This window comes from Perca fluviatilis, chromosome 9 (genome assembly GCF_010015445.1).
Source record: "Perca fluviatilis chromosome 9, GENO_Pfluv_1.0, whole genome shotgun sequence".
Lineage (NCBI taxonomy): Eukaryota > Metazoa > Chordata > Actinopteri > Perciformes > Percidae > Perca > Perca fluviatilis.
In genome coordinates, this window is record NC_053120.1 from 20,819,986 (window position 1) to 20,838,597 (window position 18,612).

Genomic DNA, 18,612 nt, shown 5'->3' on the forward strand with positions numbered 1-18,612 from the left:
GAGAGTAGGGCGGGTCCTGTCGCATGCTCTGTAGTCCTTCCCACATTACCCATCATGCATTCTTCTATATTAAATGTTTTGTTTTTATTGTTTTACTTTTTCAGTTATTAATATATATTTATGTTACCACGTTTATATACTGTGCCTACATGTACTATTGTGATGGATAAAAATCAACGAATCTGCCATATGATCTGCCCCTATGATCTGCCCTCGTTAAAGATGGCGGTTTCCGCCTCACTCTTTCATCAACGAATCAGAGCTCTTGTTGTTTAAACGCCATCCCTCAGAAGACATGGTGGGCATGAGTGTTCTCAGATCTGCTGCTGCTTTTGCAGCCAGACTGAGTCCTCTTAAATCTGGAAATAATGCTGCAAATGTACTCACTCGAGCGATCCAACGGACAGATAAAGGTAAGAGACATCCTGGCCTTTGAAGAGTGAGAAGTTTGACCCTAAAGGTGGCCGTCTCTTCTTATGACCTTGCGCCGGGACTTGTTAGCTTGCTAATATTAGCTAGCTGGTAACGTTTGTCCTGCTGTCAACAAAAAGTTCAAAGTAGGTTAGTTACGTTACTTCAGTAATTAACGTATCAGACAACTGCTCTACTTTATTTGTCAGCTAATAACCTTTTAAATTGCCGTTCTTTTCAATAGAGCAAGTAGTATTTGTATTGTAAAAGTTGAATTATAGCTAGCGGTTGAATGACAATCATCTCACCATTAACGTTATAATCACGTCAAAATTCTCATACAAAATGGTGTGGTTAACAATGTCGAAATGAATTATACACCTTATGTTACCAACTTCTGTAATAACTCGAGAGCTTAAATACCAGAGAAATATGTGTAGGCTACTTGTAATTTGTAGACACTATTACACTATAAAAAACATTTGACTCAGTGGGATGCACATTGAACATTTTTCCACACAATTTTATAAATGTCATTGACAAGATGAAACTGTGATAATGATCATAATAGTGATTTTGTTCATAGTGCCCACACCTGATTTATTAAAAAGAAGACCCATATTAGGAATGGTATCAGTATTGTGGATATAATGAGGCACTTATTGTTCACTTTATTAAGATACTACAGACAGCATAATAAGTTCATTCCATTATCACAATAACCAAAATCCCAGTCGGTCTAGTCTTATATGTTGATATCAGTACTGTGTCAATTAAGCACCCACCTTTTAATTGTGAAATACATGGTCACAGCAGTGTCCCCTGCCTTGCCTTGCAGTGGCCGTTCGTTGGGGTCATGGAAAGAAAATGTTTGTCATCAAACCCACTGACTTCTATGACAGGAGATTTCTGCGCTTATTGGTGAGTACCATAACACCATCTAATTAATTTCCTGTGATCATGAAAAACTAAAGTGTGCTGCAGTTACACCACAGGTCAAAAGTTTGCGGTCACTTAAAAATTTCCATTACAGACAGAATACCAGCTGAGATCAGTTGCATTGGCAGCAGTTGTCGGATTACATTGTGTGTTTACATAATTGCAAAAGGGTTCTCGACTGTTGTAGAAAGAAGTGGCTGATCTTTAATGCAATATCTACATTGCCCATTATCAGCAACCATTCATCCAATGTTCCGAAGGCACATTCTGTTTACTAATCTGATATCATTTTAAAAGGCTAACTGAGAAAACATTGGGGAACCCTTTTGCAATTATGTAAGCACATAATGTAATCTGAAAACTGCTGCCCTGGTTAAAAAAAAAACAATGCAACTGATCTCAGCTGTTATTCTGTCTATATGGAGTGGAATGGACATTTCTAAGTGACCCCAAACTTTTGACCGGTAGTGTAGTAGATGAGATTGATGCCAGCATCAGTAAGTCTTCATAAACATCTGTGTGTCGATAGCCCTGGTGTACCTGCTCACTCTTTTACAGTTTTGACAAGGATAATAAAAGCCTTTTTAATGTAATTTTACTCAACATCAGCCCCTCAAAAGTCTTTAAAGTTGTATTCCTGAAGGTAGTTGCATCATTGTTCAAAACTACTGGAATTTACTTTTTGAATCACCTAATAAATAACATGCCAATATCGCCCCTATTTGAGATCATGTTTGCACATGCTCATGTCATATTTGTATTTCACAAATGCAGATGCACTGATCCAGAATGACTTACATTTATTTCAGCAATATAATAAGCTTCCACGCTTTGATTACTAACTTGACATGGAGCCAATAGGGAGCCATGCAGGCATCCAACCCAAAGTGTCCAAAATTTCCGGTCTAAAAATGTCTTCTGATCTTGTGGTTTCTACGCTATAGAGGTTCAATGTAATGAAATTAAAGCCATGCATAAAATGCCAACTGTTTTTGCCTCAGCGTAATTATTCCTGACATGTTGGCTTGGTTGGAGCTCCAGTCGTAATCACCCCAACATTACAATTTTCAGTATGTCATTTTGTTTTCTCATTTCTTTTTCACAGCAATATTACATCCTCCTGACTGGCATTCCTATGGCTGTCATTGTCACATGTGTGAATGTCTTTGCCGGTAAGTAAGGATATGTCTTTTTATACGTTTTTTTGTGTTTTATTTAAGATCAGTTGATACTAATTTGTCATTTAAACATGTGATTTGATGAGTAAATCAAAAGAAGTTACATGTTACTTTGAATTGAACTTGAGTGTGACTGTGTTGTGAAGGTGAGGCAGAGCTGGCTGAAGCTCCTGAGGACTACGAACCTGAGCACTGGGAGTACTACAAGGTACGCAGCTACTGTAGCATCTTATCTCATTAGAGGTTGGGTCACTGATCTGAACCCTGGTTCAGGAATGGGTGGGCTTAAGCATGCATTAAATTTGGAATTGGGCATCATAGTACATGTAGAGCTGGGCGATATGGAGAAAATCAAATATCACGATATTTTTGACCAAATACCTCGATATCGATACCGCAACGATATTGTAGTGTTGACTATTGGTGCTTTCACAAAATATTTACACAATGAGATTTTTATAAATAATCATCAGTAATGTGGATATAATGACTAAGTGGGTAAAGTCAAATAATAAAACAGTTACAACAGTCTGGTAAGTTCTGAAAATTACATCACTTTACTGTAATGCAGCCTTTAAAACCAGGAAAATACAACACTTATGCCATATTACGATATCTAGTCTCATATCACGATATCGATATATTGCCCAGCTCTATATATTGCCCAGCCCTAAGTACATGCATACCATAATCACGCTTGCCATCATGAAGCCTTTGCTGCAGTACCAATCTTTAAAGCAGCCCTGTTTGCCTCCAGTGAAAGTTTTGAGTGTTGTGTCTGCAATATTCCCACCACAGATTTTGTAAGAGCAGAGTTCTATAATTACAGATATTTCATAAAGGAGCCTCTGTACAGTTATCCTTTCATTCATGTTGTAAAATTTTGAAAAATATAAGAGGATAAAATCTAATATAGTTACAGTAATTGTTAAATTACTTGATTACTTAATTAACTGAAATGTCAGTGATTGTTTATTGGGATCAAATACATTTGCAGTCATTGGAAATACTCCTGTCTTGTGTGTCATGGCAGCACCCCATCACCAGGTGGATTGCACGGAATTTCTATGATTCCCCAGTAAAGGACTATGAAAAGATGATGGCTGCAATCCAAATAGAGAAAGAAAAGGCAGACATGAGGTGAGTTTTAGTACCAGTGTTTTATAGCTTCTCCTGTCATGTGTGAAGGCCAGAGAGCAGCTTTGATACAGGGGCATAAAGACATTTCTAACTGTCCTTAAACATCTCTTGGTGACAGAAATAAACAGTCTCAGAAATAATTCTTAATGTATCTTGCCAAACTGAAATTGTTTGTTACACACTAAACATGGACTAAATATAAATATTTGATTTAAAGGTCCCATGACATGGTGCTCTTTGGATGCTTTTATATAGACCTTAGTGGTCCCCTAATACTGTATCTGAAGTCTCTTTCCCGAAATTCAGCCTTGGTGCAGAATTACAGCCACTAGAGCCAGTCCCACAATGAGCTTTCCTTAGTATGGGCCATTTCTGTGTCTGTAGTTATTGAGGAGGAGAGAGGGAGGCGTGGGGGGGGGGTGGCCTTGACCAACTGCCACTTTGCTCGTTTGAAAGCCATGATGTCTCTCTCTCATGGGTGGAGTCTAGTTTAATCACACGAGGATGTTAATGAGATTCAGCGTACAAGTATAAAGGAAGGTTAGATTTTTCTCAAGAAATACGCGTCATGATTTTTCTTTTCTCTTGGCTTTGTGAAACGTGAATGAAGGTGTTGTAGCACTATTCTGGGATTCACAACTTGCTCATGTTTTCCATTTCTGAAGCATGATTTCATTAATTTAATGCCCGTTTGTCGTCAACAGACTGACACAGCTGGAGGTGCGTCGACAGATGAGGACGAAGGGGGATGGCCCCTGGTTCCAGGTGGGGACCCTCAACAAGGAGCTAATTGACTACAGCCCCAAGGCAACACCTGACAATTAATCCAGACGTGTCTGCCATCAGTACATCATGCCGATCAATCTTACTGTTTGTACATTTTTTCCCTTCTTGCGTAAATAAAGTATCTATATGTACTCTATTTTTCTTCTCCAGTGTTTTTATTGGCGTCATGGTGCAAAAATGTTTTTACAATAATTTAAATCTTTGTGAATTAGGTTACATTACTGGGCAGAGGTAGGTAAGATATTTCTGTGTGAAGTATGAATATTGTCTCTGTGTGCCTGGATGCTTCTGTGTCCTCTCACAGTTCATCAATATGCAGGACGCTGCATATGTGCAGGTAAAATCTCCACTTCTGCCACACTGCAAAGAATAACCAGGTACAGATGATGGATCTGTTCCATTGTCCACAAAGTACAGAAACAATTTGAGTTTCTTTTTGAGTTCTTTTTAATCATTTTTTTTTTTACATTTGTCTGTATCTGACTGGAGTACAAATTGAGATATAGCCTTTTGATAGTGTGCTGTATTTGCTTCATAAGAAACAGATCATGCTTGTTCATCTCATCCACAAGGAGGTTGGCAGGCGACAAATTAGGACATTGGGATACAATTTAAGCAAATCAATTGCTTCCTTGCTTCATTGATTAATTTTTAACTAGAGCGTCCACCTGGTGGCAGAGCTGTGCAGACAAGGTGTTTGATGGACAAAGGGCCTTCAATTATAAGATGCACGAAATAACTTTTTCTTTTTTTTTTAACATGTGACTTCCACCATTTATTTATTATAAACGCAAAATGTTACAGAGAAATAAAATTAGCTTTTTAAAAATGGTTTACAATTTTAACAACAAAAGCTACTATAGATTAACACGTGGATGGAGTCTTGTAGGATACTGCAAGCAGCAGCTATTAAAATCAAAGTGCACCTCATATAGTCCTGCTTTTCCTTGATCCTGGAGGGGGAAGCATGCTCTAGTAAGTGCATGGGAGTAAGTGTGGGTGGCTTTATGAATCACGCTCAGAGGTGGGAGGGGCCCTTCTGGTAAAAACATCCCCAAGCAGAAGGCGTCATCACAGTCAACAGTAGCGATGTCATTTCTGCGCAGGTCAAAGCTTTTTAGCAAAAAAAGAAAACAGCCAAAAGACCAACATTAGCCTTCATGCTCTTCGCTTTGCCGCATGTGTTGCAACCAGCCTCCACCCCTTTTATTTTTATGTTTTTCAGCGTCACATCCCCCTGGCCGGAGGAATGTAGAGACAGAGTGTTTTAAAAATAGCATCCTCCTCTGACAGCGCTGCTCCGCTGGCTCCGCAGCACTGTGGTGCGAGAAGCAGGAATGCGAAGATGGCTGCAGACCTCGGAGAGCTGCTGGTCCCATACATGCCCACCATCAGAGTCCCCAAAACAGGAGACAGGGTTTTCAAGAGCGAGTGCGCCTTTTCCTTCGACTCTCCAGTAAGTGTCCACACTGGCTTCATACCCAGACGTGAGAGCGTTGTTTGGGGTGGGGGGGGAGACTGACAGTCTCGTTTGGCTTGGCTTGGCTTAACACCACACGTGATTCTGCTGTAATGTGCGTTATGTGTCGCCATGGCCACCTTTCTCCGTGAACTTGAGAGAAAATAAAATAAATAATTCAACGTTGTTTACATCTCAGGAGAGAGAGAGAGAGATGGAGATGGAGATGGAGGGGGTTCCCTTTGTACAGGGAGAGGTAGACGGTGCAGTTCAGGCCACATTACCGCTTCAACCAATAAACACTCTTGCTAACACACCTGCCTCGAGCTTTGAATTAATTTCAAGGTGTAGCTAGCTAGCTAGCTGCGGTGTGTGAGAGGGAGTTTACAGCCACCTTTTAAAGTGCATCTTAGCTGGAAGTTTGTAGTATTAATATCATTTTTTTAATCATATGCTCACTTTATAGTGATATGTTGTAACCCTAATCGTGTTGTTTAGCCTTTGATAGTATAACAATCAATTTGTGGTGTGATGTACAGTTAAAAGTCACTTCTGTGTTCAGTAGTGCGTTTACAATGACTAATCCAAAATTCATGCTAACCCTGCTAGTGTTGTGATACTGCTAGCACGTTTATGTAGACACTAATGAGTCTGTAGGGGCCTTTTACAGTAATTTTGTTATGTTATTGTGTCACTAGAGAGTTCATAGAAAATCTCATGAGCTATATTTTTGACGCATATTGTCATTTAATTAGTCATTTTCGTTTTCAATACTTTTTTAAATGTCAGAATCTACAGTTGTGATGCAGAGTTCAACCTTTCCTATACTTGTAAAGACTTGATAGAAAGTCTGAGTTTTTGGCTCTTAACACATTCTGCATACATACAATACAAAAATTACTTTCTTGACTGAAACTGTATTTAAAGGTGACTCAGCTGTCTGGAGTTCGTCATGTTGGCCTGAGGACTGGTTTATTTTTATCCTTGGACTGTTGAAGCTCATATGACACTTTGGGCCACTTAAAGGTTTATCACAGGGGTTTGTTAGGCCCGCACTGATTGCAGATTTAGGTTAGTTTTGAAGCGGTATTCTTGATGTATTTTGTCTTTCTAACAGTCCACGTGTGAAAGTGCAGGAGGTTGTTTCTGTCAGAAGAAATTAGATCCCCTGAAGGAGGTCCTATTGTATTTATCCTGCATTTTAAAACACTTTAAATGTGAGCCATTGGTCACATGCATCATACCTTTGTATCCTGCAACAAGTTTCAGATACAGTAGTCAATCCAAGATGTGACATGTGTGGGCCTCAGTCCACTGGTACTCACCAGCTGTCTTATAAGGAATAAGGTTACTGTGTTTTTAAACCTGCAGGTCCTCAGTGCCCTGAAAGCAAAGAGGTAGCCTACTACTTTGTCAATGAAATTGTGTGTAACAGGATGCACATAGTCTTTAGTTGAAACAACAGTAGCAGCAACACTGATGTATCAAATTGCTTGTATAAAACAAATTATCAAAGATTAATCCCATTTTTTTTTTTTTTTTAGACATTCTTTGACTAAAAGAGTGTGTGTAAGGTGAATGCGATTCTGTGGATTTTACAGTAAAAAAAACAGGCTTCTCAGCAGCAGCCATTTTCTTGATTAAAGTAAAAAAAAATGTTCTGTGCAAGAGTGCTCGAACACATTTTAGGCTATTTGACAAAATGCAAGAAAATGCTTGCAGTATCATCGACACATCTCTCTTGCTTGCATTTCCACTGTGCATGTTTTTGTGCCAGGGAGTGTGGCCAAAGTACAGTGCATCACAATGAAAATGTAGCTTTGATGTTTTTGTCACGACGGCTTCTACTGAAATGATTATTCTCATCTTATTGTCACTGTGAAATACCTTTTTTAATAAAGCTAAGATACCGCCTTGCCTCTGTGTGTCAGATTAGAAAAGGCATTATAAGAAGGAAGATTTGTGTGAGGTTATACAGTGTGTGTGTGTATATATATATAACACTGCCTCCGCTACTATGCAATATTAAAATAGAAGACAACAATTCTATGGTATTTTTCAATCTGTTAAACGTGTTGTTGTGTTGATGGTTCTTCACCTTGTGCTGCTGTTCGTTGTTACCGTTTGTTTTGGTCTGCAGGAGTCAGAGGGAGGCCTGTATGTGTGTATGAACACATTCCTGGGCTTTGGACGGGAACATGTGGAGAGACATTATCGCAAAACAGGACAGAGCGTTTACATGCACCTCAAACGACATGTCAAAGAGGTACGTTTTACACCTGCCCTGTATTTTGTGGTGGGTACTGATTTTTAACATCAGCAGTAGTAGTAAGAATGAGAATTTTGCAATCAATAAAACAGTAATACACAAAAGGCAACGAGAGACATTATCTATTTTAGTAAGCCTATGTAAAATCAATTTCTTTCACACAACTTATTAATGTAGTTTGAGAGTTTCATGTGAGAACATGTGGAAAAGTAGCACGGTGGAATTGAAAAATTGGTAACCCTTTATCCTACATTTATAAGCAGTATATATACATTTAATACACGGTTTATTACACACTACAATGTTTCTTAATGTATTTGTACACAAGTATAACTCATCTTGTGTGCACCCACAAGTGGAGGCTGGTGTATAAACAGATAATGAATAATAATAATATAACACGGTTTTAAAAATATCAAACATGTCTTCATAAAAGTTATATTTGTTGACAAATACTGTACATTAATAATAAGCACTTAAAATGTCCTTAAAGCTGCAAATAACTACATTATGGTGTGTTATAAAGTATTTACTACATGTTTGTGTACTGCTTATATATATATATATAAATAAATAAATAAATAAAAAAATAAATAGGGGAACTTAAAGTGTTAGCCATTCTTTATTTAAAGAAGCACTTGTGCATTTTACTATTATGCCACTTGTGGAATGTGTATTATTCAGTTAGTAGATCATGTTATTAATGCCATCAGGATTACAAGTTAAATTCACACTGTGGTAACTGATGCTGCAGAAGTATGCAGTACTGAAAGTAGCTTTTGATAAAAAGGTACGCTGAGTGACCCAGATTGCTGATATTATAATGCAGATACTTTGAACACCAGTTATTAAATGATATTGTGTGGTCTGCATATTATTGGAGCTGGAGTGCTTGGTCATTGACATTCAATTGAAAAAAGATGAAAATTAAAATTATTTTAACTTTTTCGTTGGACCTGACTCACCTTCAGGCTGAGGCCTGTCTGGGTGTTTTTGGCTGACACTTGATATTTTTTCGTCTTTCTATACTCCCCATATCACAACCATAACCTTTCACGCTGTTCTGTTTGTAGCTATATGTAAAACTTAATTTTACGGTTCCCTCTTTTTCTTTTAATATCCTCTAATGTTTCCCAGAAAGAACCTGGTAATTTGGGGCCAATTATTGGAAAGAAAAGTGGTGTTCTTCCAATTAATATAAATAACATTCATGTTTTTTCTGTTATTTTGTCCATCCCTGTGTGCACTGCACTTGTGCTTTTTCTATGTGTTTAAAAAAAAAAAACCAAACAAGCCCCTTTTTTAAAAAGTTGATGTTGAACAACACAAGGCCTTAGCTGCTGCCATGTTTTCTCACTGGCTCTAATTGCCCTCAGATAAGCTCTGCTTTGTAAAGAGCTGCTATTTCCATGCCTGGATCTGGTCTGAAACAGCTGCTCATATTCTGCTGGCTCCTGTGTCTGCTGTTTTTTCCCCCCATGAGTCCACTTGGTCTCGAGTGTGTCAGCATTCTCTGTCTTTCTGTCTGTCTGCCACTGTGTCCTCCTCCCTGCTGAGTGAACTGGAAGCGGTCACCTGATGGGATAAATAGGAAACCAGTCTGTGGCACTGGGTTGATTTGCTGCCAGCCAGTAATTTGGCAGATTCACGTTTTGGTGGATTCACTGACAAAGAGTTTGTTTGTTTGTTGATTGATTCATGTATCAAGACAGAAAATGTTGTTGGTAGACTGAAAAAGTTTATCAGTCTGTTAATGATAAATTATTTTAGTTTTCTACCACTCTGGACCGAGAGAAAAGAGGAAAATGATGACACGCTCTTCGCTCTATAGGCAAAGAGAGGCCCAAACACATGACGTGTGACATAACATAAATGGTATCTGTCCAAATCTATAAATTGTCTTTGTAAAAACCAGGCAACAGAATCAGTTTAATTTATCTTTCTTTAATTTTGACCATGCCATGGAGGGGGTTTTCCCCTCGCCTTGTAACCTGACCTGGCAGCTGGAACATCCAGCATCTATTTCTAACAAAATGACAACCATCTGGACCTTCTGTCACAGCAGAGCATAAAAGCTTTTTCCAGCATTTTACAAAGAGAATCATCAAAGGTGTTAAAATATGCCTTTAATTGGATGAGGGTTCTCTGATCCAATTTAATCTCTTCCCTCCTGCTTCCCACAGAAAGCCACAGGAGCTGCAGGAGGCGCCATCCCCAGACGAAGAAATGGAAAAGTGTTTCTAGGTAAGTCAGAGGCCGTGATGGAAGACGTACTCAGATCCTTTACTTTGGTAAAAGTATCAATAAAAAAAAAAAAAAAAAGAAGCTCAATTACAAGTGAAAATCATGCATTCAAAATGTTACTTAAAGTTACAATCTCCAAGATCTCCGTTTCTTTCTCTTTGGTGGCGCCTATGGCGATAAGCGGTAATTGCAGGTGTGTTTTTGGGTCTCACTTCTTAGAGATCCAAACGGTGAGATCAGATAAATGTAGTGAAGTAAAAATATAAGTTTATTTGATATAGTACCTTTTATAGACAAAGTCACAAAGTGCTTCACATGATAAACATTTGTTAAAATACAGTAGGATCCAAACAGAAAATAAGCAATCAAAAATAAATAAAATACCAATGAAGGTAAAAGACTAAAAACCCATACTCAGTCAGTATCCACCACTGGTCAGAGGCTGGACTAATCCTGGTGTTTTATTATTAAGTATTTGATTTGTGTGGTCAGAAACAGCTCTCTCCGCTAAGAGAACCCCTCCGTTACAAGTTGGTGTTATTGTTTGTTACACTGTGGTGACCCGCCAGCTGCCCCCCGCCTCCCCCCAGCTGCCCTTTACCCAAAGCGTCAGATGTTTCCCATGATCAGACTCCTCCTCCTCCGTTCTCCACCATTCTCCTTCTTCTGCACCTCCTGTACTCCAAATATAGCCCATATATTTGTATATGTGGTTGGTAACTGTTCTAAATCAAAGCCTGCTCTACTCCCCTCTTCCTCCTCGGTGTGGGGAGGGGGTGTTGGTTGTTGGCCTCTCAGCTGCCACCACCTGTCAACCTCCTTGACACACTTCCACAGCAGCTATGACGCTGCTCGGAGAGGACCAGGTGTCTCTCACCCCCCCCCCATCATGCTCATTTGCTCAAATCCTTCCACTCACCCTCAATGTAATTGATGTTTCTGTATTATAATCGTCATAGACTTTGTTATCCGTTGCCTTTTCATGATTGCTGTGCATGTTTAGGTCAACCCTCTAGCAACGTCTGACTCGGTCTCTCTGATAGAAATTTAGTCAGACTCTCTTTAAGAGACGATTCTTGCTGCCATCCATTTTGGGTCTTTGATGTGACAACGGGCATGCATGTATCTGCCGTCATATCCATACCAGTCCAGTGATCTCATTTGGCGGGTAACGTCAGATGTGAAGCCAGTGGGCATAATAACAATGTCAGGGATAACCTATGATCCTGTTTCTCATGAGTCATTACACAACTTTAGGCTGGAGTGGAGAACGGACAACTCTGTACGGAAAGTGATTTAAAGAGAAGAGGCTCTCTCTAGATTTTGGTTCAAAAAGTTTGAAACGAAATGATTAGTTAAGTAATCAATTAGCTGATTGACAGAAAATGTCTTCATATAGCCCAGGATGATGTCTTTAAATGCCTTATTTTGTATGACAAAAAAAAATTTAACAGAAAAAGCAGAAAACTCTCTGGCAAAAACAATTAATCAATTATTAAAATAAGTGGGGTTCATTTGCTCCATTGTAATTAAATTTCTTTAAGTTTTGGATTGTTAAGGCTCTGACACACCAACCCAACGGCTGACCTTCGGCAGAAAAGGCAGTCGGACTGACTGCCTCCCCGAGTTGGTCAAAAAAGTGTCTCGGAACACACAATACTTCTCCATAACAGCAGGCGGCGCTAATCTGTATTGTCGCCCAAAAAATGAAAACCGGCAGCTGATTGGACGAACGCGTCACGTGGGTCTGGCTTCTCCAGGATTTTACAACCGAGCATAATGGCGGCTCGTTCGGAATACGATCTCGTAGTTTACGAAGATAGTTCACCGTTTCGGTGCTTCATTTCAGATTGACAAAGGTCAGTTTAAAAGATTTTCGTCAGATTTTGAGAGGTGTTAGTCACGCTCATCCCGCTCGTCATTTCCGGGTTAGCGCTCCACCAATCAGATTGGCCATTGAGTCCAGCTGCCCGACTGACGATGGCACGGAACACACCGAACAGACTCAAGTCACTGATCTCGCCAGACTGTCCGACGGCCGATAATCGGGTTGGTGTGTCGGGGCCTTTAGTCGGAAAGCTTTAGTGTGATGGTCATATTTTCTGACATGGTATAGACGATTAGTCGAGAAAATACCGAAGCAGATTAATCAATAAGGAAAATAATAATGGTAGTGCAGCCCACATTTTAAGTAGTCTCATTATATAATCAATAATAATGAGGGTGCCATAGCTGCACAGACAAATGTCTGTGAGATTTAAGCCATCCTCAGTATTCCTAATTAACTCTATAAATTGCTGTTGATAAGAGTGTGTTATAAATGGCTAAATATAGCTCTACATGAATTGTTGTTGAGCAAAAGAGTCATCATCATCGTTGGAAGTCATTCTGTCATTGTTGTAAAGGTGCCGTAGTGTTTTTTTGTTTTGTTCAATGATTCATATGTTTGTAACAAAGGAAGGACATAAAAAAGAACTGGTCTCACACTCGAAGGCAGAAAAGAAGAGAACATAAAATAACAAAGTATGTCAATGTTTACTTCCTTCCCTGTAGATTTAGAGCTAAACCGTGATTTTAACGGAGAGGACTATGAATATGAAGACGAGGTCAAGCTTGTCATTTTTCCAGACCACTTCGAGATCCCCTTACCAAATATTGAGGAGTTGCCTGCTCTGGTCAGTGAGTCGGTGCTGCACGTGCTCTGGTGTGTTTCCATGCATGTCGATGGGGAGGGTGCACTCAGTGGTTCCCCTGTCACTGAACAGACCGGTTGAAGAGCCGCAAAGCCTGAATTTGTTAAGGTTTAAGTAAGAGTTTCATGGTCACACATTTTAAACTTTGCAAGAATTCTCAAGAATATAATATATTCTGTGGAAGCTCTAGTTTCCCCTGTGCTTCACCTAACCTCTAGTAGATGTTTAAAAGTTTTCATTTGGATGGGTTTTGGTGGAAGCTTTTAGTGTAAAGGCTGTTTCATTGGCCAAGAAAAGAGTCTGGGGAACCACTGGACATACATACTGTACTTATATTTTGGCTTTGTGTTTCATTTCTTGCAAGGAGAACACATTTTATTCCTGTTTTCCTTTTTGTTTTATTTTTTAGAGCAGTATGAGCATCTACAGTGAATGAGGCTTGGTGTTGGCATGTGATGGGATTAAAATTTTTCAAATTATTTTCTGCATGTATCATTTAATGAAACAATTGTGATGTTGAGCATAATTGTTTTACTACCCTTACCCTTCTCGTTTTGCAATGTTTTGCATGGTTTGTTTCTGCACTGCCGTAGCAAAAGAGTGCCGCTCTGTCTTACTATGTCTTTCATAGATCTTGCAAATCCACTATTTGTCCTTTCTATTTACTGTTATTGATTACTTACAGTAAGGTTATCTTAAATACGTAAGGTAATTGTATATCTGACAAATGGACTGTTAAGGAGAGTGAGAGGTTCTTAATCCGCGCCTTAAAGCGCCCATATTATGCTCATTTTCAGGTTCATAGCTGTATTTTAAGGTTGTACCAGAATAGGTTTACATGGTTTAATTTTCTAAAAACACCATATTGTTGTTGTACTGCACAGCTCTCTCTCACTGCTGCAGATCCTCTTTTCACCTGGTTTCTGTTTTAGCTACAGAGTGAGACCTCTTTTCATCTTCTTCTTCACTACTATCTTTGATTGCACTCACATGCTCAGTAGTTCAGATGTAGAGCATGTCAGCTAGCTAACTCTAGAGACAGTAAAAGAAAGCCTGTTTCTCCAACTTTGGTCAGTTACAAGGCAGGATTAGCTGGGAGACTTCTAAATGAGGACGCACATGTAAGTAGTTCTTTTGTAGATTATGGTGAACTTGTGTGTGTTGTAGCAGTGCTTTGCTATTGAGAACGACGTAGCATGCTAGCGTTAGCATGCTAACCGTTAGCTACGAGCTAACGGTTGTGGTTAGCCAGCTCATTTCGGACTGTGATGTCACAATCCGAGCCGATTTTGAACAGCTCACTAGGAGACCGAAGGCAGGACACATTCAGAAACCGTATCTCACTCAAAACAGCATGGATGGATTTTTTTCAAAGTTTGTATGTGTGTGGAAGCACCAGAGACACAAAAGAACACCCCAAATCCCAAAAAGTGATTTTTTTCATAATATGGGCACTTTAAGTTTTCTTTTTAAGAAGAAGGTTGATTTTCAACGTGACATGAATCACACCCACTTCCAGGACTTCATTCTGTCTCTGCTGTTTCCTGTGACATTCAGGTGACCATCGCCTGTGACGCAGTGCTCAATGCACCATCAGCTTACAAGAAGCAGGAGCTTGAATCCTGGGAGGAGGAGATCCAGGTGTCCAGACATGCCAGGAGCCTCAGACAGCTGGATAATGGGGTCAGGATCCCACCCAGGTAGGAAAGGCACCAAGCCACACTGATACGCCACTGTATCATTTATACCTTGGGCCTTACATTCCTGGGTAGATGATTGCATTTTGTGTAGCCATTCACATGACTGCATTACTTTGTCTCTTGCTGTTTGCCTTGTTTATCCAATCTGTTAACAGTCAAAGTGTAAATCTGATCACTTCTTCACCTGCTTGTGAGCAAAATGTAAATGGACTGTTTTTATATAGCACTTTTGTAGTCTTAACAACTACTCAAAGCGCTTTTAGGTAGTACAGGAACCATTCACACACACACTGTGGCTGCCATACAAGGTGCTACCTGCATCAGATAAACATTCACGCACATTTACACTCCGATGCACAGCAACTCGGGGTTCAGTGTCTTGCCCAAGGACACTTCGACATGGGATCAGGGATCGAACTACCAACCTTCCGATTGGCAGGCGACCGCTCTACCACTGAGCCACAGCTGTCCCACAGCGGTCATTCAGTGACTCTGCATGACTGCAGAATTGAAAAAAACACACAACAGTAACAGGAGTCTCTGTTTCTTTACTGTCAGTGGCTGGAAGTGTCAAAAGTGTGAGATGAGAGAAAACCTGTGGCTGAACCTGACAGATGGAGCAGTGCTCTGTGGGAAGTGGTTCTTTGATGGGAGCGGAGGCAACGGCCATGCTCTGGAACACTACAAAGAGACCAAATACCCCCTGGCTGTAAAACTGGACACCATCACCCCTGACGGAGCAGGTCTGAGACACGTGACATCATTATCTAGACTGCAGAATCCGAGTTATTACATGGTGTTTGTCAGTTAGTCAGTGTCCTTTTTAAATTGTTTGAGTTTTACTAATGCAAATAAACTTTTGGCAAAGTGTCACACCAGAAAACGCACAAACAGTAACTTGTATTGTATACCACTGTATTTAAATAGTATGACTTGACAATGATATACACTGATTTACCAGGTTACGATGTACACCTGTACAATCTAAAACAGCCCTGCAGTAAAACCTTGTATCTGTCATGGTAGCTCATCATTTTCAGTTATGTTTATTGACACTTTGTCAGAGATTTGGGCATAGTATGGAGGGACTTGCTGACCTGAATATGTAATTCAAAAATGAACATGTTAAAGCTACATTGTGTAAGAATTTCTCCCATCTAGCGGTGAAATTGTATATAACAACCAACTGACTATTACTTTCTAGCCCCTCCCATTCCAAGCGCGTTTAACTCCTACAGTGGTCAAACTCGAAATTAGCTCTCAGTATCTCCATCGTTTACACGCAGCTGTTCTAGCCACTCCAATATTAACTTTGGTCGTTTTTAATTCTCTTTTTCGCTTCCTTGCTGACTCAGTCATATGTCCTCGAGAATAGGTGTGATCCTCCATCAGGTTTTCAAAGCTGCCGGCAATCGCGAGTAATCTCCCGTCTGGCATTCGTCACGGTGCCACTGAGTGTAAAAGCGCGAAAGGCTGAGGTATGTCCCTCTTTGGCTAATGTATTTTAAAGATGGAGGCACAACATGGCTGCCGCCATTCGAGTGACTCGCTCCTATGTATTCTGAATGATTCTAAATGGCACATTCTACGCTTTCGAGAATATTTTGATTAGTTGGTGGAAGTAATTACACATGAATGAGCACATATTTGTGAAAGAACAAAGGTTTTTTTGCTAAGAATCAACTCAAAAAATTACACAATGTAGGTTTAAGCTTTTTCTAGAGTCAGATAAAAAAATCGGGCCTATGGTAGTCATTTAATCAATGCTTTGGTTTCAGATGTCTACTCATTTGAGGAGGAGGAAGCTGTGTTGGACCCCCACATATCAGAACACTTGTCACACTTTGGAATAGACATGCTACAGATGCAGAAAAGAGTAAGTTAAGCTGTGAACCAACAAACCAAACCAACACCAAAACGTGAGGCTTCCACAGTGAAGGTTTTACACAGAGCTCTCTCCCTGCAGACAGAGAATGGTCACCACACAGACAATAACTCCCGGCCGCGGGTCAGTGAATGGGAGGTGATCCAGGAGTCGGGCATGAAGCTGAAAGCGGTGTTTGGTTCTGGTTACACAGGCATCAAAAACCTGGGGAACAGCTGCTACCTCGGCACAGTCCTACAGGTCCTCTTCAGCATCCCAGACTTTCAGAGGATGTGAGTACACTGTGATGAGACTTAACATATAATATGTTATTGTCTATATTATTTTGCATGTACTGTAGACTTATTTCCCCCCCATTATTTTTTATTTCTGTTAACATTATTTATATATATCACAGCTATTATATCAGAGCACAAAAAGGCAATGTTTAGGGAGTCTAAGTCACTTTGAGTGTAAACAGAATTTCGTTATCAAAAGGAACCCAACTTGATTTCATTAATAGATTTTTGTTTCCCCTGTCTTTGTAGCAATGGGAGGTAGACAAAATATACTGTAAATGCAGCACAGAGAACGACTTAAATTAACATTTGTCAGGTACTAAAGAGATCTTGGAACCAGCATTTGTATATGAGTTTCTTAGCAACATGAGACACTTAACAAGAGGTTCAATAGGCCAAACTGGTAAATATGACTTCTTTTGATGATGCAGAGTAATATTTCTATTTGAAACAACTTGGGATATTTAAATTACTAATATGGCCACAAGTAGAAGGTGTTAGTGTCTTCTTAGTGCCACTTCTGTCTGTTTCCAATGGTCTTGTGTCTGTGTAACGTCCCATGTGCTCCATCTCCATGTATTGTGATCTTTAGGTATGTTGGTAATCTTCAGAGAATATTTGACTATTCACCCCTTGACCCCAGCCAGGACTTCGCCACACAAATGTAAGTGACTCCAGTGTTACATAATGCAGTGTTACAGTACACAAAACAAGTGAAGGTGTTTGCCAACTGCTGCTGTCTCTGTGGTTAAAAAAGGCTGAGGTTTTGTTGTCAGTGACTAACTTCAAATTAGTTAACAAAATGCTTGAAATAACTAAATATTGCCTCTGCAGTTTTATAAGAGGGACAAGTAATGTCTCTAAATCGTCATTAAGCTAATAAATAATAGATATTTTGTTGGGTGAAAGCCTTTTTTCCCATATGTGTTCAGATAAATACTTGTCATGTAAGCCGGTGTGTTGCAAGAGGTCAGTAGGGTGCTGTGGTCATGATGAAAAGTAAATAGAGTCATAGCCAGGCAGCCGATAGATATCAGATATGTGAAGCAACAAACGTTTCATATTCTGAGGCCCTTTGCCAGATAAACATGTTTATACCTGTCTCTATTTGTATTTGATAGCCTGTCAGCAGGAATCAAGTCATTCAGAAAGAAAATCTGTCTCCTAGTGCGTCGGGTCCGTATTGATTAAATATGACCCCTCTCTTAAAAGCAATAAAGGCAGAACGTTAATTAAATCTTCATGGAGAGGTCTAACATTGGGAGAGTTAGGGACCGTTCGGTATTTATGGAATGGACCACCGGTGGAAAATAGGGGAGGGTCATGTCTTTTTATTCTTTGTTGAGGGGAGGGTCATCCAAAAATTTTAGTCCAGAGGGGGGGTTTACCCAACTTTTGTATTCATAGAAACAGCAAAATTTCAAAGTGGCTTGTTTGGTGCATATTTTTCCATGTAGCTCTTAGTCTCTACCCTCCTTCGCTACCAGATGGGTCTGACCCATGAGTTTGGCTGTGAGGCACAGGGAGCACTGCCCCCCTGGTGGCTGAAACGGGTAATTTCATTGTTTAAAAAATGAGTGGAATAATAAAACATCTGGCATGATCAGATATTTTATAAATATCTTAGCTA

At 39.8% G+C, this 18,612-nt stretch overlaps 2 protein-coding genes across 2 annotated transcripts in view; both read left to right on the top strand.

Annotated features, from left to right (window-relative positions):
* Positions 1–262: 262 nt before the first annotated feature.
* Positions 263–4,590, top strand: ndufb5 (NADH:ubiquinone oxidoreductase subunit B5). Its single transcript, XM_039812465.1, has 6 exons — positions 263–413; positions 1,250–1,332; positions 2,456–2,522; positions 2,675–2,736; positions 3,562–3,668; positions 4,373–4,590. The coding sequence occupies exons 1-6, from the start codon at positions 296–298 to the stop codon at positions 4,491–4,493; spliced, it is 558 nt and encodes a 185-aa protein (XP_039668399.1). The 5' UTR covers positions 263–295; the 3' UTR covers positions 4,494–4,590.
* A 944-nt stretch (positions 4,591–5,534) lies between these two features.
* The window catches only part of usp13 (ubiquitin specific peptidase 13), a 42,469-nt gene continuing 29,391 nt past the window's right edge, over positions 5,535–18,612 (top strand). Inside the window, 9 exon segments of the mRNA XM_039812461.1 lie at positions 5,535–5,910; positions 8,054–8,179; positions 10,366–10,426; positions 12,980–13,101; positions 14,677–14,819; positions 15,378–15,562; positions 16,598–16,695; positions 16,786–16,976; positions 17,575–17,646. Coding sequence (XP_039668395.1) covers positions 5,800–5,910; positions 8,054–8,179; positions 10,366–10,426; positions 12,980–13,101; positions 14,677–14,819; positions 15,378–15,562; positions 16,598–16,695; positions 16,786–16,976; positions 17,575–17,646 — 1,109 coding nt within the window. The 5' untranslated portion in view covers positions 5,535–5,799.

What these genes read in the sequence shown, in the direction of transcription:
- ndufb5 (XM_039812465.1), top strand. Translation starts at nt 296, where the DNA reads ATGGTGGGCATGAGTGTTCTCAGATCTGCTGCTGCTTTTGCAGCCAGA. An exon ending in GATCCAACGGACAGATAAAG is followed by an intron (nt 414 to 1,249) that starts GTAAGAGACATC and finishes CTTGCCTTGCAG; the next exon opens with TGGCCGTTCGTTGGGGTCAT. An exon ending in ATGTGTGAATGTCTTTGCCG is followed by an intron (nt 2,523 to 2,674) that starts GTAAGTAAGGAT and finishes TGTGTTGTGAAG; the next exon opens with GTGAGGCAGAGCTGGCTGAA.